Below are 23,632 nucleotides of genomic sequence, written 5' to 3'. Positions count from 1 at the left end.
ATATCATGGAGTGAGGTAGGTGTTGGGAGCGTCTGAATCATCCTTTCATCTTTAACTCGTAGCTTGGTCAACCTAACACGGCTGTCGGGTTTGATGTAATATCGGTCGTGGTTTTCCCTTGAGCCGAGGTTAACATCCTAAATATTTTGTTGTAGTAATTTATGAATGGAAAGTCAGACACCGTTGTCTCCATTTTGTGTGTGTGTGTGTGTGTGTGTGTGTGTGTGTGTGTGTGTGTGTGTGTGTGTGTGTGTGTGTGTGTGTGTGTGTGTGTGTGTGTGTGTGTGTGTGTGTGTGTGTGTGTGTGTGTGTGTGTGTGTGTGTGTGTGTGTGTGTGTGTGTGTGTGTGTGTGTGTGTGTGTGTGTGTGTGTGTGTGTGTGTGTGTGTGTGTGTGTGTGTGTGTGTGTGTGTGTGTGTGTGTGTGTGTGTGTGTGTGTGTGTGTGTGTGTGTGTGTGTGTGTGTGTGTGTGTGTGTGTGTGTGTGTGTGTGTGTGTGTGTGTGTGTGTGTGTGTGTGTGTGTGTGTGTGTGTGTGTGTGTGTGTGTGTGTGTGTGTGTGTGTGTGATAATAATAATTAACGGTTTATTGAAAGAGCTTGGCAGCCAGAAGGCTGAAAATATACAGTTACATATTTGGGGAATGGGTTACGAATTACAAATAGTATACAAGTGACATAAGTGACACAAATAAGACATATAGTAACTTAGATGGGGATCAGCTCAAACTACAGTTTGTGTGTGTGTGTGTGTGTGTGTGTGTGTGTGTGTGTGTGTGTTATTTTCCGTGCTCTTATTGTGCCTGTGTTATTGATGTTACATGTCATTGTTCTTTGTATCCATGTTGTTTGGGTTATTTGTGCCGATGTTCTTGTGTCTGTTATAGCTGTTACTTGTGCCTGTGCTGTTATTATTTTTGTACCTATGTACTGTACAATAGGTGTGTTTGTATTGACTTGATCCTCTTTTGTGTGTCTGACTGTAGGTGATTGCTTGGTTCTCCCCAAAGATAAATTTCTGTATGAGTCCTTATATGCTGTACCCTATGATCCGTACATGTGGTTTTTAAAGGGTTAAATATGAAGTACGTACCTAAAATTTGCATAATTTGTTTCCTTTGGCAGCCGACGGGTCATCCTCAGTTCACCCAGACCAATATTTTTTTACAGCATACTCACAATATTTGCTGTTTTAGAAAGTCTCTTGTTATATGGACATTGCAAAGGATGAGTATAGGGACTTGATCAGGCTCTGGTTCTTAGATGCTAACATGGCTTCCGTCCTGTCGGATGCACGTGTGGGATTACTGATAAAAGAGACACTATTGTTTTTATTTGTGTTTTTTGGAAGTCTATACTTTCAGTGTTGTAGACGTATCACTGGTTGACACGTCTGTTGTTGTGTTTGGTACTCCTACTCATTGTGTTTGTTATTGTTGTTATTTCCTAGAGTTGTTATTGTTACTGATACCCTTTGTTGTGTTTGATAAATTTATCCCCCCCCCTCCCCCCCACCACCACCTCCTTGAATGAAGCTCTAAAACTCGCGACAGGGAAACTTGGGGGAGGGTTAAGAGGTTTATAATTTAGACAGGTAACGTGTGTTTTCGTGGAGGAGGAAGAGGGGAAAGGAGGGAATTACGAATAGGAAAATGAAAGGAAAGGAAGGAGAACGGATGAGTAAGCAGGGGAATGATAAGGAACGGAAAAGGTAGAAATTTGAATAAGTGAAGGAGGAAGAAGGTAGAAAAGATGAATGTAGGAAGAGAAGGACGAACAAGAAATGTAGGAATAAGAAGAGGAGGGGAAAGGGGAAGAATGGCAGGAGAGAGGCAGGAATAGGAGATTGGGTAAGGCAGATATAGAAAGGGGAGCGGCAAACAGGAATGGAATTAGGAAAAGAAAGGAGGAGGAATATTAGAATTACCGTGGACAAACCCTGGAATTGTTTGAGGCAAAGTTTTTTAGTAGGCCGAACAGATTTACTTAGTTGCATTCGAGAGAATAAGCAGGCCTAGCTTAAGGAGCTTGATACACCAAGAAATTTTTATTTATTTATTTATTTTTTATTTTTTATTATTATTTTTTTTATTTTTTACAAAGTCGGCAATGCCTTGATGAACGAACCACAAGGAATTAGCTACATATGTTTACATTTACCTAACACTAGCGGGCTCTTGTCGCAAAAGTAGATGAGATAGTGCTTATCTCGCCGTGTGTTGTCAGAGGGTAATGAAGACATACTTGTTAGCTAGGTTGTCAAGTACCTGTACTGTGTGTGGCTCAGCATCGTCACTGCATTAGTGTTGTTATACTTACTGTAAGTCAGTGCGTTATCGTTTACTGCGCCATTAAAGATTTAGAAGTGCCATAAGCATCCTGTCAAGTACGGGCTTCAACTGTTGTGTACGCCTGTCACATGATACGGAATATCCATGACCGTTTTTGTCGTGGTTTTTGTCTTCACCATTGGTGCCCATGGAAAAAAGATGTCCCAAGGCGTTTTGCAAATTAAATGGTTCATAGAAGGTAAACTTGTGCTTTTCAGCGCATTGTTATTGTTTTAGCTATGATGTACTGTAAATGGATGATAGCATGTTGTTGTGTACGTGTTTCAGCAGTGGTGAAGACTGGTCAGGTGGTGTACAGGTGTCAAGCTCCAGCTCTTGCCATAACAGGTCGACCCTTAACCTTTTATTTCTGTGGGCCAGGCAAGGTGGAGCAGACTTCCAGCCACACTCCAGCCGCAGTAACGATGATGGTGAGCCACGTCTCACCAACCAACCATACTGATTGTCTCCTTGCTGCACCACACACACCTTTATGGTCTACCTCGGGCTAATTGTTAGCCAGGGATTATTATGGTCTACCTCGTATCACAACCCTCTGTCTCGCCCAGACTTACCCCACAAAAGAGACAGAGAGAGCTGGACAACAGTGATATACTACTGATATGACTAGCTTTAAGTAGGGTAGACTTCATGAGATACTCTTTAGGTGTTCCCAAATACTCATTCATGGCTCAAAAATAATATCCTGGGCGAAAAGGTCCAACAGAAACACCTCGGTAAATCTACCTTATTTACATATATTTACAAATGAAGGGTACAAGACAATATAAATTCATTTCCTACCTAATTGGGAGATCAGCAGCAGGAGTTTTAGTGTAAATGTTTGAAAATGGGGTAAATTTTCTGAATACTTAGATCAAATGGGCGACAATTCCAATGGTTATAGGTTTGTGACCTCCTAACTCTTTGGGTCTACTGTATATGATTAACACCCACTTGTACTTGAGGTTGGCGAAGGTGATAGTAGGATAAGGTCAATTTGAGTTTCAGGGTAAATCACTTGTCCGGATGAGACTAACAATCAGCTGAGATAATGGTGGCTGTGTTCAGTGAATTTTTTAGATAAAACTCTCTCCTAACATTAGAACATTTTACGACTGCTTAGAATCCAGTTTTATTTATGAGTTTCTCTTGAGGTTGACGTAAATGTTACATGTCTTTTTTTCTTATTAGTTCCATAGAATATGAAGAATTACACTGCCCCCAGAACTCTCCGTCTTTGTTTTCAGCTCTCCTGTAATGCTCCCTCTCTCCCATCCTTTTTTCATAACCGCTTTATACAATGTATGATTCAAAAGAAAATCTTGACAAAGTTTCTTTGAAGAAATTCATCGAGCAGATTTGGAGGTATGAGGATTAAAAAAATGCTTTTGTTGTCATTGTGGCCTTGGCCTCAGACGTATCAAGGTAATTTGTTATGTGTCTCTAGAGTTAATTCCTGTATACCAGAAGTTATTTGTGATACCTGTAAACGTGTATTTTTTACTTTATGTTAGTTTTGTCGAAATATCATCCTGGTTTATAGTACAGCGGCATAGCCAAACAATTGTGCATTTTATGATGAAAACATTAACTTTGGCACAGATATAGAGTAATACATGGTGAATATTTTCAGATATGGAACCACTAGAAACTCAACCTCTGTGGGCGCCATATTGAATTTCAAGATGGCTGCCGTTCAGGATACGCTAAACTATGTACAGGGTATTTCTGTTTTTACGGTTGCATATTTCATTCCAATGCATCAATATACATAATCCTGGTTACAAAAATCATTTGTGATAGTTTTCGAAGTTTATTACAATGAAAAAGACAAGTAAAAGCATTACACTGGAAAATTAACATACATATTTTCCAAACTCCCAAAACTTATTTTTTTTTCTGAACATTCGGCTATTGAGGTCGAATCTCTGTAGATATTTGGCCTTAACAGCTACCTTCACATGCACAAAGTCCAGTGCATTTAAGTGCAGCTTTTTTGCACCTACACTTGCCACCGCAGTGTTTTCTGCAACCGCAAGAGATGAGCTCTTAGCATGACTTTGACACTTCAGAGTGTCCCATGGAAGGAATCTTGAGCTCTGGTGGAGCTGGATTGTGATCATTGTTATCTACAACATCTGTAGTGAAAACTCCTTCATAGGAGGTTTGGTGGGCAGACCACCTTCTGTCGAAATCGTTCACAGACACTATTGCCCATTTCTGCAGAGATTCTGAGAACTCAGTCATACGAGATGCTCATACCTAAACCAGCCATGGTGTCTACCAACTCTCTTTTTCTGGTGTGAGCGTGAATTACCATACCGACATATATCGGTAACGGCGTTTCTTGCTTGACTCTGTGCCTAACATTGGCAACACCATGTGGTTCTTTCCTAATATGCTTGACGCTGTTGTATTTGAGCAGCTGAACTATGGTTAAGGATGCTGCAGAACGTTGTTGTGGCGAGTCGATGCTAGGTCCTTCAAGAATCATTGAAACCAGTGTCATGAGGAGGGTTGAGACACTGTTCTCTTGGCATTTTTCAGAAAAGGATTCGTTGAATCCTTGCCCTTCTGTGAACATATCCCTTCTCACAATTTGTGCAGCTCGTAGCAGATGTACAGCATCATTGTTGTGATCATATTCACATGCCTTTGCTAGAGCGTCTCCTATGTCATCTTCGAAGGCCAGGAGAATGTCACGTCCCTTGTTATGTTCCTGCATATTTGGGAACTGGGCTAATGTGCATTCCTTTAGTCAGGTGCTGTGGACTCGTTGGTTCAGCTTTATGCCATGTCCTTCCATTCTCTGAGTATAGAGCTTGACCAAGTCTGACAACTTGAAATCAGGTGCACAGATTTTATCATCAAAGGTGCCTTTGATGTATGAAACTAACTCAGCTAACACCACTGATGACATAACCGTCTCATAGGTTGTCTCCCGTTTTTCAGTTTCTGATACAGCTCTGGCTCTGTTGTATAGGAATGTCAGACATCTTTTGTGATACTTGGCTTCCCTGGCCACCATGTCGCCTTCACTCAGTTGGGCCAGCAAGAGTCTGTACCTGGTGATACTGTTGTCCAAGATCCTGGTGAAAGAAAAAAGCACAGTGCATTTCTCATGCTGTCTACACATGTGGTGTTAGATCTGGTATGCTTTGTTGAGCTTGCTGAAGTGCCTGAACCAGCCTCCTGGCCTGAAGACTCCTTTCTCTTCTGAGCGCGTTGCAGCTTCAAGTTGTCGTATCTAACTCGACAGAATTTATGCCATTTCGCTTGGCGTGTAGTCAGCGTACGTTCGATGCCTTCACCTTCATCAAGACCTTCAATATTCACACCTACAACTTCTCCCAGTTCATTGAACGCCAATAAATTGTCAGCAAGTGATTTGTATCTTGCCCCACCATCATGCCTTTCAATGCAGCCAGGCATATTATTGGCTCTGATTTCCTTTCTTGACATATCACACAGAGTTCCCAGTTGACTGATGCTGGGGTTCTTGGGGTGTCTAGACTGCTAACATCAACGAGCTTGAACTCCTTTGGCATGACTGTTGCCGCGAAGTTGACTGGCTTGAAGCACACAGTTGTTCATAAACTCAATGCACCTGAAACAATAGAAATGAACTAATTACAATTATTATGTCACAATAGCACATTGAACACATTAATTATATAGCACAATAGCACATTAATTATTATGTCACAATAGCACATTAAGTAAAAAATATATTTTGGGCGGCCGCCAGTTGATGTATTATGGGTTAATCGAATACCTCTGAACCCCCTTTTCTTTCTTCCTATAGCCTATTATTTCCCTATGCTTCGCAGTATTAGACGGTCTCACAGGACTAATACAGTAACGTGGTGAAACCTGGATTTTTTTCCTGGATCCGCCCCTGATTTATAGCGGCCACTCAAATCCAGCATCGAGTGGTTCCATATCTGAAAATGTTCATATACCATTACTCCATCGCTGTGCCAAATTTGGTGCTTTCATCATTAAATGCACAATTGTTATGAAAATTGTTGCTATGCCGCTCCACTATTACGTCAGTTTCTACAGTTTTGACCTCCCCAAAAGTTCAGTACTTACTGTATACCCAATGTACTGTAGTTCTTCCATAATGTTTGATAAGATTAATGCAAATATTTTTTAGATAAGGTTCATTATTGGCGATGGTGTGGAAATACATTGTACACACACACACACATCCTTGACCACCGAAGGGTCAAGACGTACCTGGTTCTCCTCTCGGAGCAGCCAGGTCAACTGTTAAGTTGGCCCATGCCAACTCCCTCCCCTGAACCCTCCTCCCAACCGGAATATCAACAAGTTCTTGCCAGAAGTTACAATTTCATTTAGGAAAGGAATGGAACTAGTGTTAAACAGAGGTGAACAGTGGTGAACAGTGCTTAAGTCAGTGAGAACAACTCAACAGTAACAGTCGTACCCAAGTTAACCTTCACACAGTGAGGTCCCAGGTACCCAGTGATCACGGCCCGTGAGACCCAACAACAACCAGCGATGTGTTAATCCGTCTACGATAGGAACGCCTGGGACCACACCTCACTCATATAACACCATCTGTGAGGGAATTACTACACCACATGAGGTACCTCATAACACCATCTGTGAGGGAATTACTACACCACGTCAGGTCCCTCATAACACCATCTATGAGGGAGTTACTACACCACGTGAGGCCCCTCATAACACCATCTGTGAGGGAATTAGTACACCACGTGAGGCCCCTCATAACACCATCTGTGAGGTAATTACTACACCATGTGGTCCCTCATAACACCGTCTGTGAGGGAATTACTACACCACGTCAGGTCCCTCATAACACCATCTGTGAGGGAACTACTACACCACGTGAGGTCCCTCCTAACACCATCTGGGAGGTAGTTACTACACTACGTGTTTGCTGTTCAACACCTACATTAATCTGTATGTTCACTGTATGTTCCTTTACCTTTCTCTAATGAAGGCTTTTGTTAAACCACCAATGTATGTAATAAGTCATTTATGTCCAATGTATATTTTCAGCCTTCGGGCTGCAGAACTTTTTCAATAACCGTTAATTATTATTATTATTATTATTACACACACACACACACACACACACACACACACACACACACACACACACACACACACACACACACACAAGGTCATTGTAATACCACGTACACCCCCCTCGAGGACAAGGTAGAAAGTGATGCATCTTTACAGAATGATAATGGGATTATGCTGCTGGTGTTATGAGTGTAAAGAAGTGCGTGCACTTCACAAGGTTAAACTAATGCATTCACAACTCGAGTTGATTACAGGATTAATATGATGAGTTGGCAGGAGCATTAGGCCAGTGGAGGAGGAGAGAGTCGTCGGTAGTGAACTGTAGTACAGTACTGAATACAGGGTTTTAACCAGGATATTACGACCATTACAAGTATTGTACTGTAGTCACTGCTGTTGAATATTTTAGTGTGTGTGTGTGTGTGTGTTGTAGTGATGCTGTGTGTGTGCGCATGCATGCGAGCATACATTGTAGACTTGTAATAATAATAATAATAATAATTAACGGTTTATTGAAAGAACTTGGCAGCCAGAAGGCTGAAAATATACAGTTACATATTTGGGGAATGGGTTTCGAATTACAAATAATATACAAGTAACATAAGTGATATAAATAAGATATATAATAACTAGATGGGGAAAAGCTCAAACTACAGTGCATTTCAACCTAGTGACAGTGCAAGGAGTAGTGTTTACTGGGAGTGAATACACTGGTCTATTACAAGTTATTGATAATTTTTACAATGGTTGGGACTGGGCTGTTCTTATAGCGATCAGTTCGTGCATGTATGGGCTGGATGCGGTTGTGGTGTCGAACAGCAATTCTCGGGCTAGGGATCTCAGGTGGTAGTAGGAGCCGGTGTCGAGGATGGTGTAGAAGCTTCTTACCAAATTTGCAGATGAGGTCGTGGTGATGGTCAGTGAGAGTCGAGAGGGTCAGTGTGTTGAGCGCTTCTTGATATGTGGAGTAGGAAGGGGAGAGAATAATCTTGCATGCCCTCTTTTGCACTTGTAGTACTGTGTGTGTGTGTGTTGTAGTGATGCTGTGTGTGTGCGTGCGTACGTTGTAGACTTGTAGTACTGTGCGTGTGTGTGCGTGCGTACGTTGTAGACTTGTAGTACTGTGTGTGTGTGTGCGCAATGTATTTCCACACCATCACCAATAATGAAGCATATCTCGAAAATATTTGCATTAATCTTATCAAACATTATGACTGTTTATGCCACAATTCCATTGGTGGTATTTTTCCCCATAAACATGGGTGTTAGAAATTTGTTTATATATGGACACTTGTGTTTCTCTATATTTTTGTGTGGCAGTATACAGTACTCTATATGTACAAAACAGTCCTCAAAAGTGTGTGACTATGAATGCATAGGAGTGTCTGTGTTTATGGTTGTGTATAGAAATACTCTACAGTATTGGTTTGTATATGGAAATACTGGTTTTTATTTGTTTGTGTATGGAAGTGTTAGTTTGTACATGTACCTTGCATGTGTATAGAGAAGTGTTCTTGTTGTCTGTATGAGTGTATGTTATTTTGTTGTGGGTATTACTTATGTTCAATATATTAATAAATAATTATGGTTAATGTGTGGAGAGGCTGTAAGAGGTTGTTATTACATCTACTGTTATTATGTGTTACAGTTCCCAGACCACAGCCTTAACAAGCTCAACGAGCGACTCATTCTCTTTCGACACGACTACGACTCGCCAAACATCCTTCAGATCATCAACGCAGCTTCCGAAGTAACTCAGGACACCTTGGTCGAGATCGTCATGTCAGGTCAGTTCAAAATTTGTTGTTTGACATTAAGGCTGCCAAGTTCCATTACTGTACTGTTTTAGGGTTACAGTGTGTGGGTTGTTTCTGTCATCCCCTTTTGTTATACAGTGTTGTTTATCACTCACTGCAGGGATTATATTATACAGTACAGTGGTGCTCAACCTTATTCTGTGAGTGGTACACATTAGATTGGTAACTGTGTGATGATGGCTGCACATTGACTTTAATGTGAATAAGTGCAGTAAATAATATGCACATTAATAACAATGATTATTTATTAATTATTAACCAAGTACTGTATTGTAAACTTAAAGAAGGAACCATAATTAGAATACCTCTTACAGAAATTTCTTGCTTTACTACAAAAACATTCATAATTTTGTTATACAGTATAGTTAAAATAAATCAAGTGCAGTATAGTCTGGGTTTACGCAGTCAATTAAACCCATGGAGGTCTGTGTATGACGCGAAACACGTAAACAAAATAACAACATATGGGATTAATTAAAATAGAGACTGGGCCGATCCCCAGACTAACCTTTTTCCGACACAATATGTACGTTGTAGTAAAAATAACATCTTAATTTTATGATGGTATGCATACAATTAATATTTAAGAGAAATATCAATAATATTAGGTTTTTTAACACTTACGTTTGGAGAAGAGATGGCTGGACACATGGGGATGGGGGGTTGGTTATGAGGCAGAGGGCAGATTATTGGCCCTCACCTGTATCACCTGTATCACTATCCACCACAGAGGCTAGTGGGGCATCCTTGTCAAACCCCTCAAAGTCCATATCGTCACTGTCACTGACTTGGGCTGGCTGTGGTGGGATGCGGGTGAAGAACTCGGTAATGTTTTGTTGACGGTTAGCATTGATGATGTCGTGATACATCTGAACATAGGGCTCCATGCATTTCAACAGAAGGTCATTAGACACTTCATAGCGATGATTGACTGGGTCTTTGGCAAGGATGAGCTTCATTTTCTCAGCAAACTCGATGACCTCTTTGACATCTGCATGTGTTAGTTTCTGCTCTTGTTCTTCCGCTGTAACACCTGGCTGCTCACTGACGTCATCATCTTCCAACACCTTGTCCGCAGTCACCTCAGGTTGCCTGATTACCTCCAGGATGTCGTCATTGGTGGTCTCGGAAAAGTCTGCAGCAGCTCTAACACTTTGTGTAGCCTCTCTTGGAATGTCCAATGTCACAGCAACAGACTGAGCCTCACCAGCCACAGCTTGGCTCTGCCTCCCGCCTGGGATACCCTCCAACACATACCGCCACGCGTGATGAATCGTTGCCACAGATAGCTGCTCCCATGCCTCCACCAAGAAATCAACAGCTTTCTTCACGTTAAACAGTTTCCAGAACTGCTTGACTCGCACTTCATGGTCCGCCAAATCTTGTTCTAGATCCTCGTCCTTGCTCTTGCTATCGGTGCCACTCGGGATGTTCTGCAATTCATCCTTGGTGTTGGTGAAGTCATTCAGGAGCTGAAACTTCTTTGCGGAGAAAGCAGCCTTCACATTGCAAATCAACTCCTGATCCATGGGCTGGATTAACGACATAGTGTTAGGGGGAAGGAAGACCACTTTTACGTTGGGGTGATGATCAAGCAATAGGGGCGAGTGTCCTGGTGCGTTGTCAAGGAGCAACAAAATGTTAAATAGAACATTTTTTTTGCTCGCAGAATTTTTTCACGAAACAGTTGTCAAACCAGGAGAGGGACAGAGCAGTGAACATCCACGCCTTCCCTGAGGTTAGCCAGTGGACATTTAACTTGCTCATGTCCATATTCTTGTATGCATGCGGTTTGTGGGCTTTATAGATCACCGACAACTTCAGCTTACAAGTGCCGGAGGCATTGGTGGTGAACAGGACGGTGATGCGCTCCTTCTGCATTTTTTGGCCCCGACACTTGCTCGCAGACTTGACTACGAAGGTTTTGGATGGCAATTTTTTCCAAAACAACCCGGATTCATCCATATTGAACACTTGGTCATCGGTGTACTGTCCTTCCTCCATAATTTCTCATAAAAATGGGGGAAAATTCCTGGCGGCAGCCCGGTCGGCACTTGCTCCTTCTCCGACTATCTCAATATTGGTGATCTTGTTTCATCTTTTGAGACCTTGAAGCCACCCAGCGGAAGCAGTGAAGGGCTTGGGCTCTGCAACTCCCATTTTTCTTGCCACTGATTGGTAGAGTTCTCGGGCGTAGTCCTGCACTGCCCTAGTGTCGACTGCCATGTTCCTTCTTGACTGACGAATCAAGTAGCTTACCAATAAACCCTCAGTCTTCAGCAGCACCTTATTGTGGCAATATTTCACCATCGAGGCACCTACAGACTTTGTAGGTGCGGATCATCGATTCGTTCACTCCATATTGTCTGGCAAGATCAACCTGCCTCATGCCTTTTTCTAACTCTTGAACGATCTTGTACTTAACTTCATAGCTTAAGGCGCGTCGCGTCTTCTTGGGCTTGGTGCGGCTTGGGCCAGGTAGTTCAAGGTTTCTCGGGGGTGGTGGGGGTCCAGCTGAAGCCATTGTTGAACAAAAAAAACTGACACGAGGGAGCACTGTTTACGCGGAGACGTAGGACAATGGGACTGGCGTAGCCAAGGTCAGAGACTTATCTCCTCTGGTGGCAGGGCACACAAAGTTAAATAGACCAATCACAGCTCGCGGCCAAGGGAATACGTGGGTGGTAAGGATGCGTGGCCCAATCACAGTCCAAAACGTTATCGGCACGAGTCTGACGTCAGCGCCCAGGACCTTGCGCGCAGCTTGCCCGCGCCGCTTGCCGCATAAATTAAGGAATGTACCGCGTAACTAATAATTGGCGCATCTGGACAGGTGCCGCGTAAACGACCAAACACGTATAAAATATCCGCGTAAATCCAGACTATACTGTAGTACCTTGTAGCTTCCTAAGGGTCATCCACTCACTTAATCATTAGTCATACATGCCAGATGTGTGATACTTATTATTGTATCATAATATTACAGTATTTGTTTTTACTGTATTTAATTTCTATAAAATATTAAGTACAGGTATGTTTCTACTACAGTATTTGCCGAGGGTCACATTAAGTCACCCTGTGCGGCCCTCAGACAGTGGGTTGATCACTTCTGTTTTACATCATGTTTGTTACCTTCATTATGATTGTTTACGGTACATACATATTTGACATTAATATGTACTATTATCATGCAGATATGATGTGTATTTTTGGAGTAATGCAAATCCCCATTATTTTAAGGAATCCCTTGATCATTTTCCCCATGTTATGTTATGGGCTGCTATTTCATCTAATTGGCTCACACTTTTTTTGAGAGGTCATTTAATCAACAGTCACATGGAAATGCTGGAGAGATGATAATTCCATCTAATAGGGAGATGGCAACTTCCTTAACCAAATATTTCTTAATTTCTGGATTGGAAGATCTCCTTGGATGCAGCAGCCTCCTAGAAGCCCAGACTTGACAACCTGTGGTAACAGTATGTGGGGCTATAGTAAGGAAAAAGTAGTGCAAAGACTTTTGAAAAATGTTGCTGAAATTAAGCAGTGTGTTTTGAACACTTTTCTTGCATTTCACTTGCACTTGGAAGGATTGCACTTTGCCTTCACTACACTATGTTACATTGTGGCTCACAGAATCTGTAACTCGGTAGGCAACTTGATTCTTGAGAACCTTCCTGTAATGTAGATAGTGTGCAGTAGAATCTACAATTTCAATGTAATTTTTTGCTATTATTCTTGTTTTGTAACTTAAAAGTGTCAGTTAGACAAGGTTTTATACAGGATATCCAAGTGGGAAATGTACCTTCCACACCTTTGAAAATGTGGAGCCATGTACTCAGTCCATATACTGTACTTGTACCGTAGAAAAAATTTTCTTTTTATATTTTAGTAGTGGCTGCACAGGACTTGCTATGTGTAAAGAGTTTTTAATTTAGTTCCCTCATCCTAGTACAGTACTCTTCCATTGAATATGCCCTCTGTTCATTTATTTCAGTACAGTACAATAAATTCTTATTTATTAGGTACAACACTCGGCTGAAACAATGGCACATTCCCAATATCCTATTATGGTTCTTTTACCAATACAATAGGGCTCATGGATGCAACCAGTAGTGGCAGTTCACATTTCACATGGAAGGCATAGGTAACCAAAGCAGTGCACTTATCACACTTATGGCATTACTGTACTTACATGCCACCAAACTGCATGACCAACCTACAGGTTGCATATTTTTTGATTTTACAGTTTCCACTATCACATCGATATTCAAATTTCATATTGTTAGATTAGGTTCTGGGATCCAAATTTCTGGAAAATAGGATTTGGGATTGAAAACTTTTAAGCTGGAATGCATCTCAGCTTTTTTACATGGGAACTGTTTAACCTACACAAGTGTGGAAAATGGCTGCAAAATGTCGGTGATGATGATCCTATAGGGAAATGGGTCCAGTTTAGTGAAAATTCACCTCATGAACACTTTTAATTGGGACCTTACTGTACTTTAAGGGGGTAAAAATATATAAATATAATTTATCCAACTTGACCGAAGTCCCAATGGTGCAGGATAAATGAGAGCCTATTGTTTTTAATTATCACCATCCAGTTCTTCCATCTTAAGCATAATTAATTTGAATTTACCACTCTTTAGATACTGTACATCTTTTTGTCTGAGTTTCATTTGTGAAACATAACTCATGTTCATGAAACTGTGGTACAGTACAGTATACTGTATTCAAAATATTCTTATATTAGCGAGGCACCTTTTGCTTTTCGGGATACAGTACAGTACTGTACTCTTGTCTTAGTATTGCTGTATTTGATTGGAGATACAGACAACTGTGTCTTCTTTGCCTTTCAATCACCTTCTCTGTACATATTCAATTGATTTACTGTAATGAAGTCTAACAGCATCAAAGTTACACATACCCATTCTTAAAAACAGTATAATACTGTACTGTATTTATGTTAGAAAATTATGATGCAATTTTATTTATTTGTTTATTTTTTATTTATTTACAGCTCACAACCCATCAGATGAAGTGCAGATTCGGCCACACATGTTATATGTTCATTCATATAAGACTCCCACATTTTGTGATTTCTGTGGTGAAATGCTCTGGGGGTTGGTCAGACAAGGGCTCAAATGTGAAGGTATGTATCTTTGATTGTGAAAGATATTTTAATTTGTTTGCCTTTTAACTTACGGAAAACGTCATAAGCAATAGAGAGCGGTAAAGAGTAATCACTTTGTACTACACTCAGAGCTTAAATAGAAGAAACAGAGCAGTTTTATATGTATTTTCCACTCATGCATGCCTACTCACAATAAAATACAGGTATAGTATATGCAAATAGACACAAACACTCAATATAACATTGGGTGTTGAAGACAATGAATGCACTAGAAAGTTGTTTAATTATGTTTTTGTTTTCTTTGAGAATTTAGAAGAATGTCCTGAACTTGAAAACTAGAATCCATTTAGTTATCTGAAGTTTGTGAGACTTTAATGAATATCATTAGAAGACATTAATACAGTAAATCAGTGTGGTGCCCTGCTGCTGTTTTTAGCAGCACATCCTAGACCTAAGTGATGTTACTTTTCTACCTTATAAACACATTTTAATAAAGAATGTTCCGTATTCCTTTTCTGCACTCTGAAAGAGTTATGCATTCATTACTATAAACTGTAAACCATAAATATTATGTTCTGTAATTGCACTGCAAATTTGTTTAGTCTAGTGACTACTGTACAGGTATTACTGTGGTATTACATTTACATTCAACTCATGAATTTTGGGTTTTAAATTGTACAGTACCAATAGTGTACAGTATTAAGTTTTCCCCAGTTTCATATCAGTAATTATGAAACAAGTGAGTACATAAGCTAGCCTTATCTTTAATTATGTAATTAATTGGGAATTGTGTTTAGTGATTTCTCTTACATGGGAATTTATATGACATTACAGGATGTGGTCTTAATTTTCACAAACGATGTGCCTACAAGATTCCTAACAACTGTAGTTATGCACGGCGTCGTCGTACTTCTATGCAACCAATGCCACATTCTCCTTCTGATTCACTGAATTCACTCCACAATGTGTCGTCTCTGGAGGGGGATGCCCCGGTGGTAAGGGACATGGCCTCCCTAGCTGTCGTACGTATCTGTACTTATTTTCTGTAACTAATATTGGATGCATGTGGATGGGATGGCACTGATGAGTACCCACAGCTAAATTATAGTACTGTATAGATATTGATGCTTTAATTTTTTAATATTAAATAAGGTATAAGTTTTAAGAGAATCCTGTGGGTTAGTTCTCATTAACATGCATGTTTTTCTATTGCCTCCATGAAAAGAAACTGTAGGTGTATACTATTTGGGTCAGCGTATAAGGCAAGTGAAGTTCTATAGTATTGCCACCCATAAGAAAGAATACACTGTGCATAGTATAATAGCAAAATGTGTACAGTGCCTCAACACTTGAAACTCCAGCAAGTAAATAATTGGTTCACTGTAAATTTCTACGTCTAATTTTTATTTTATCGTGGTTTGCTTGCATGTAGAATATAAAATACTGTATTGCATAGGTAGTCATCTTAAGCATGAAAAATGTATTGAATGGTTTCATAAAACTCCATAAACAAAAAATATTGGTAATTAAACATAAGAGGTGGAAAATAATAGTAATATTAGTTATGGTCAAATTGATTGAAAAATGAGTAAGAGGAAGCATGTTATTATTTTGAAATATCTCCAGTTAAGATTTCATGGATTTGGTAGTTTCCAAGAAGGATTGGTTGTACATGAAATTGTGGGGGGGAGGGAGATCCCCCCCCCCTCCCAACTAGGTCCACTGTTACAGGTTTTTATAGATAGATCACCTACCTGCATCACACATACTGTAGGTTACCATGTATCACTAATCTCTTATTAAGCACTTTGAATTATATTTGTACTATAGACTGTATTTTCTATGATATGTATTTAGAATTAACCATTAGGTATACTGTCTCTAATTTTTAAGGAGTGTGCTGTATAGGTTCAAGTCACACTGCATCATGACACTAAATGAATTGAAAAATAATTTGCACATTTCTCTTCTTATCAGGTAATATAGCTTGTAATTTACTACAGGGTAGCTATTGAAAATGTAGGTTCAGAATTTCTCTATATGTTAGTGACATGTTTGAATATAATTATGGCATAGTACTTGCTAAGTATTTAGAAGTGCCTTAGTGTGGAAAAAATTGCATCTCTTAATATTTCATGAACTGTCAGGTACATGTTGTATATTACCCAGACAGCAGACAGGCAAGCACAGATCTTCAGCTTGACAGTGGGATGTAAATAACATGAATGCTGGTTATCTGTAATCATTTTATTAAACATTGCTTTGATAATTTAAAAAGTAGAAGAAAGGGGAAAACTACCAGGCTGTCAGGTTACATGCAAACTGAGGGACTTAGCCATATGAATTCCTCTGTCTCTGTATAGGAAGGAAACCACATTTGGTGTTGTAGTAGAGGTACAGGTGAAGGCCAACCACACATCTAAAGAATTTCAAAAGCCTTTCTAACAGTGATTAAAGAAAAAAAGATTGAGCAAATGCCAGCATACTTCTGATATTCAAGTTCAAGAAGAAGACTGTGAAGAGTAGGGAGACTGAGCTTGTTGCACAATATGCACTTTTATTACTTACCTGGTCGTTTTTTTAATAAATGAAGCTGAAAGTGGAAAGTACCCCAATCAAGTACTGTTATATTGTTTTAAGAGTTCCTGGACCTTGGTAAGTGACCTCTTGAATCTAACAGCCTTCTGATCATCCTTCTACAGTACTGCTTGTGTCGTAAGATATGATAATTCACTGGGGGGAGGGGGAAATTATTCACGCAAATAACAATTCCTGTAGAACTTTTTTCTTATACAGTTTCATCAAGAGACTTCAAAGGCAGCCATTGGCATAGTGGTTGCCTCTGATGGTCAGTGGATTATCACAGTGAGGGGTTTGAAGCTCAAATAATTTACTCCACCTTGAAACACCCCAGAACCATAATGATGTGCTTTGAGGCATTATTCCTCAATCTTTACTGCTCAACAGAGATTGTTTCATAATGATTGGTACAATGAATTTTACCCATAACTAACTGGAGATATAAGAGAGCACCTCACTTGCTTGCTCAGGATAAAAAGTGAAAATGTCATCTGATATGACTTTAATATTAAAATAAAACTACATATGTTTTCTTAACCTATCAAAAAAAATCATTATGAGAGAAGCCATTTATTATGTCTGCAGTTGGCTGTATTTCTCCTGTAACGATATAGAACAGGTTTATAGGCATGGGACATCAACATAGTGAGGGTGTTCTTTGAATTTTTTCATTTTCACCCTCATTGTGTTGATATCCCATGCTTATAAACCTGTTCTATACGGTTACTGGATAAATACAGCCAACTGCAGACATAATACTGTAATTGGCTTCTCTCAAAAGAATTATTTTTTGTTTGGATACTATGCTGTAGGAGGGAGGAGGGAGAGAAGAAAATGAGACGTCATCTTCGATACAATGTATCCTTTTATTCTCAAGTCAAAATACAAATTATACAGGGGTATATAGTATTATATATTTTCTGTTATTGAGGACTTTATATTATTTATGATGAATTGTACACTATCAGAGGCTGTTCATAGTAGAATATAGTAATAATGAATCAATAATATTCAGGTCAAAAGCTGGCCTTGATGGCAGTCGGTGAGTAGAGAATAGTGGTCAGGGAAAAGGTTACCTTCTCGTACAGTTTGTTCTTTTATTTTGAAATCAAATTACAAATTGTATATTGTACCTCTATTGTTTTTATTATTATTTAATATAATTTATTATTTATAAAGAAACATACACCATTTAAGGCTGATCATACAAAGATATAGGAATGTATAACTAACAACAAATTGATAAATGTGGCACGGCCAGTCTCCCTCCTTACTCCTTTACAGAGGGAAGGAGTGAGTGGTCAAGGAAGAGAGTTTCATTGTGATTCAGTTTGTCTTATTTTGAAGTCATATTATATGAAGCGTCCCGCATCGTAAGGTGCTTTCAGACCATCCAGGCGAAAGCATTATTTTTGGTCTAGCTCTATACGATGGTAGTTGATAAGATCCACTTACTACACTGTAAATAAGGTTGAAAGCCCTTTGAAAATAGGGTAAAACATCGATTTGTGGTAGACAGGAAATTATAGGCTTGGTTTTCGCTTTGTAAGGTGCTCTCATCCTGTAAGTGAGAGGAGCGGGCAGCCAATCACAGCGGCCAGCTTACAGCCTCCTCCCCCGTCTCGGCCAATGACAGTGAACGTCTGCTATCTATGTCACAGCCCCTCCAGCGGGCAGGATCTACACTGATATCAATTAAAGTAAAAAAAGCCATAAGCTGGTGGAAGTTTTGCTGCTTCAAGTCAACATTGCAACAACCCAGTACATTACTTCATGACATGCTACTTATCATCTGTGAGTACAGTCCTTTAGCTTCAAAATTTATAAAAAAATTAATGCCGTATCTCAAAAAACAACAAAGTTATGCATGTTTGACGCTGGAAAAACTTTAAACACGGTTTTCTCGGTTTCAAATTTTGGCGCGAATAACCCATAATATGCGGGGTGCCGCATCTACTGTATGGTATTTTGTTCTATTATATATTTAATGCTGTATATTATATTATTTATGTTGAAGCATACACCATAATAGGCTGATCATACGAGAATACTGTATAATAATGAGTAAATAAAATGAAAACTTCTCATCATGGCAATGGCCAGTCCCACACATCAAGCTTCATCTCAAACCTATTGGCTCTCCTTAGTCCTATATCAAATGTGATTAGACCCCACTATTCCCATTAAAGACAATATATACTCTACTTAAAATGCTAGTCATCATTCATGGGTTAAACAGAAGAGGCAGTATTGCTGAGGAGTTTAGGCACACTTAACTCACAAAGTCAGAGACCATGAGGTAAGCAAAAAACAATGTGCGCCAAACTCAAAAGCACTCTGCTGCTGCTGCTCCTCCAATTGTCGGATCAATGGGGTAGTCAGTAAAAGGTGTGGGCTATTTCCCTAATATATAATTGGTGGTTATGCAAAGCTCTAGTCAAGGGGACCTTGGTTTATGGGGTATATCTGTACTACTACTGTACAGTATATACTGTACTGTACTCACCAGCAGGTGCTGTCGACTTGAGCCTACAGTAGGCATACCCGTACACTGTCCACTGCTGAATGTACAGTACAGTATATGTAACTGTAATAACTTTTTAAGTCTTAACCCTCTCGCGCATAATGACGTGATACACATCATAGAGAAATGAGCAATAATCTGAATAAATATTTTTCAACAGTTTTCACCACCGAAAATTTAAACATGATACCCGAGGCACTGACTCTATTCAGAGAGAGTGAAGAAAACAAATTAAGCGAGATAGTAGTGACTAGTAACGATGTTAGTAAGCAAATAGACAAACTAATGCCTAATAATTCACCTGGTCCCGATGAGATATTTGCCAGAGTATTAAAGGAATGTAAGGAAGAGCTTAGCATGCCCTTAGCAAAGTTGTTTAACATGCCCTTAAAAACAGGTGTAGTACCAGAATTCTGGAGGATAGCGAATGTAATACCGATTTTCAAGAAGGGGGAAAGATCACTATCCTCAAACTACCGCCCAATCAGTCTAACATCAATAGTAGGCAAATTACTGGAAGCAATCATTTCAAACTCTATTCGAAATCACCTGGAGAAGCACCAATTGATCAATGATTCCCAGCATGGCTTCACAAGCGGGCCTTCATGTCTAACTAATCTTTTAACATTCTTTTCATCAGTTTTTGAATCGGTGGACGAGGGGCACAATTATGATGCGGTATATCATGACTTTAGTAAAGCCTTCGACAGAGTCCCCCACGAAAGACTTATTAGAAAGGTAGAAGCACATGGCATCAAAGATAATATCCTTAAATGGATTACGGCGTGGTTACAGGACAGGAAAGAGAGAGTGAGCATTAATGGCACTAAATCCCATTGGAGCAACGTCACTAGTGGAGTTCCCCAAGGCTCAGTACTTGGACCATTATTATTTATTATATACATAAACGACATAGATATCGGCATAGACAGCAACATAAGTAAATTTGCTGATGACATTAAAATAGGACGTGTTATTAAATTTGACGAGGACGCCGCAAAACTACAGGAAGATCTAAACAAATTTTTCGAATGGTCTGAAAATGGCAGATGAAATTCAACGTGGACAAATGTAAAGTACTCGGTATAGGAGATGTAAACAGGGAAACCAGTTACCAGATGAACAACGATGCCATTGAGAAATCCGACTGCGAGCAAGATTTAGGAGTAATGATAAGTAGGAACCTTAAGCCAAGTAAACAATGTGTTTTTGCTCATAACAAGGCTAATAAAGTACTTGGGTTCATACAAAGGAGTGTTAGTTACAAGACTAGCGAGGTCATCCTAAAACTGTATCTTGCGCTTGTGAGACCACACCTGGAATACACAGTTCAGTTCTGGTCACCGTATTACAGAATGGATATAGAATCCTTGGAAAGAATTCAGAAGAGAATGACAAGACTAATCCCGGGCATTAGCAACCTTGAGTATAGAGACAGGTTAAAGCATCTTAATTTGCACTCCCTCGAGAGACGTAGAGCGAGGGGCGACCTGATAGAGGTGTATAAATGGAAGTCAGGGCTAAACAAAGGGGACATTACAAAGGTACTCAAACTATCCAACCAGGAGCGAACTCGTAACAATGGTTTTAAATTAGACAAATTTAGATTTAGGTGTGAAATAGGTAAACACTGGTTTGGAAACAGAGTAGTGGATGAATGGAACAAGTTACCAAATATCATCATTAACTTGAATATGCTGGATAGCTTCAAGCATAGGTTGGATGCTTATATGAGCAATAGGGGTTGGGTGTAAATGGGACTGCCCAGTATGAGCCAACAGACCTGCTGCAGTTTCCTCCATTCTTATGTTCTTATATTTGTGATAAGACCAACTTCACGGTGACATAAATTGAGTCAACAAACTTTAAAAAATTTGCCAAAAATTAAGTTTTCAACAGAATTGCGTAAAATTTTGATGCGTCATAGTAACAAGTAAGTTTTATCAAATAAACTAAATACCACTCTCGAGGCCCATAGGAAGGGAAGATCAGAACAATAAATGCGCAGTATTATCTCCGCAGTCAGACCATGAGTGTGAACAGTGTCCATTTAAATTTCCATAACTCTGTGCTGGCTGCCTCAACTCCAACTGGATTTCAGTGCTTACCCAACTCCTGAAATAATTTATTTTTAGTGTTAGAGAAGTAAAGTGAAGTGAAGTGTGTAATGTAATATTTTTTTCCATATTTACAGGGAAATGTTTAGTTTTCAAAAGCCGCTACCGTATCAGGCTATACAACCTCATTATGGTGACAATGTCTTGAAAAAGTCTCTAAAAGAGGATGATTTTCTAGAACTCCTGTTTAGGACAGTGAGGATCAAGTGGATAGTGATAATAAGGAGCCTGGTAGTGAAAATGATCATGATAACAACAAAGAAAGTCATGAATCTGAGGGAGAAATTGTGTCGGTTGCATCCACGTTATGTCGCACCTCGCCACCAGAGACTCCCTCTACTTCAGTGGTTCCCAAACTGGGGGGCGTGAGGTGGGTATAGGAGAGGAGTGAAGCCATCTGCCAAAATTTGCTATTTTTTGCTCATAAAGAATATACGTAATGAAGATACTCTTTCAGGAGTAACTCTCTCTCTGTTTGAATCTTCCACACAACCGTGCAAAAGCAAAGTACAGTGGTCCCTCGGTTAACGAACACAATTCGTTCCAGAAGGTCGTTCGTTAACCGAAAATTTCGTTGATCGAAACCATTGTTTCTATGGGATTTTGGGTAATTGGTTCCAGCTCACCGAAAATTACATACAGAGTAAAAATAAATGCAGTAAAGTACACTTACTTTGTGGTGTGCATGTAGAAGGCTCCTGGTTGATGATGATGATGGGAATTAGAATGGGGGTGGAGGAGAAGGGAGAAGAGAAGGCATTGGGGTGGAAGAGAAGTCACCCCATGCGGCCAGGGCCGGATTCAGGAGTGGGCAAAGTGGGCAGCTGCTCAGGGGCCTCCACATATTACAATATTTTATTTATTTGTTTATTCATTTGGATTATGCATGTGTTCTGGGTATCAAGTTCTATCTACAGGAGCGAACACAAACACCTGTAGAGTTTTCGTAGGTTCTATTTCCTGGATAAACAGAGATACACAAGCGAGGTGGCGCTCCTTACTCTGTCTGGGGGGTCAACTAGCCTTTCGGGCGACATGTGGTAAGTGATACATTAGCAGCTTCCATATGTCGCCAGGCACATTAATTAAGCGTGTGGGACATGGTAAATACATTGCCACACGCTGCTAGCTAGGCTGAATAAATAGTGTATATAAATGGAGCACATACATAATATACATATAGCATACATAATATACATACAGATTATTTTTATTTTCATTCTTTAAAATTCATGTTTATCGATTCCATCACGTAAAACTATGTTCAACAAGAAACGTGATAGAAATTAAGCTAGCTACTCCTTGAATTTCATGAATACCTGGTTTTCCTATGAACCGACTTGAAACCACATGAATGACTCCAGTCATGTCTCACTCTTGTGTGTGTGTGTTGGGAATTTGTACACTCTCAATAAATATACAATCAATTAAAAATTTCTCAATGTTCTAATTTCCTCAATATAACTGCATATGGCTTCAAAATTCTCCAAAGAAGTGTTCAAATTTCAAAATTTTCCCGTGGGGGGCTTAACAGCGCTCCTCGGAACTCCCAGATGTTTAGGCTCGCTTCACTCGCCACCCCACCCTCTTGGGTAGTTATAATGAGGGGGGGGGGGCCTCCACAGGTCTAAATCCGGCACTGCATGAGGCCATTTCACCCATAAAATTTTAGTTCACTTGGTGTAACTCAAGATTATTTTCTTTAAATAAACACTGCACTGCACTATATATTATCAATTTATAAAGTAAACTTCAGAATGACCAATAATTGTACTGTCAAAATTTAAAAATAGTTTATGTTCAAGAGAGTCTCAAGCAAGAAGCTTCCTCCACTGAGCAGGGACACACACTGACGCCATTTTGGGTGAGTCAAGTGGCTGTTTGGCACAATAAAAACTAGTTCCCTGTACTTCAATTATGTTAAATAATTGTTAAAATGACTAAAAACTTTAATATAAGACTTGGAAAATTATTGAATAGTACAATCTTCTTGATATTTACTCAAATGGTAACGAATTTAAGTCCTAAAACCGATTACTGTATTGG

The 23,632-nt window shown here is 39.7% G+C and overlaps 1 protein-coding gene across 5 annotated transcripts in view; it reads left to right on the top strand.

The window, feature by feature from the left end:
- The window catches only part of LOC121858346 (serine/threonine-protein kinase D3-like), a 202,407-nt gene that overhangs the window by 102,044 nt on the left and 76,731 nt on the right, over nucleotides 1-23,632 (top strand). For 3 of the 5 annotated variants that reach the window (XM_042354759.1, XM_042354756.1, XM_042354757.1), the window contains exons 3-5: nucleotides 9,060-9,198; nucleotides 14,252-14,383; nucleotides 15,200-15,387. In XM_042354759.1, coding sequence (XP_042210693.1) covers nucleotides 9,060-9,198; nucleotides 14,252-14,383; nucleotides 15,200-15,387 — 459 coding nt within the window. Of the gene's footprint in view, nucleotides 1-2,736; nucleotides 2,758-9,059; nucleotides 9,199-14,251; nucleotides 14,384-15,199; nucleotides 15,388-23,632 lie in introns of those variants that run through there. The other 2 variants (XM_042354758.1, XM_042354755.1) reach the window with 1 other exon arrangement.

Source organism: Homarus americanus, unplaced genomic scaffold (assembly GCF_018991925.1).
Source record: "Homarus americanus isolate GMGI-L3 unplaced genomic scaffold, GMGI_Hamer_2.0 scaffold57980, whole genome shotgun sequence".
Taxonomy (NCBI): domain Eukaryota; kingdom Metazoa; phylum Arthropoda; class Malacostraca; order Decapoda; family Nephropidae; genus Homarus; species Homarus americanus.
Note: the sequence above shows the minus strand (reverse complement) of the source record. Positions and strands in the feature narration are given on the sequence as shown.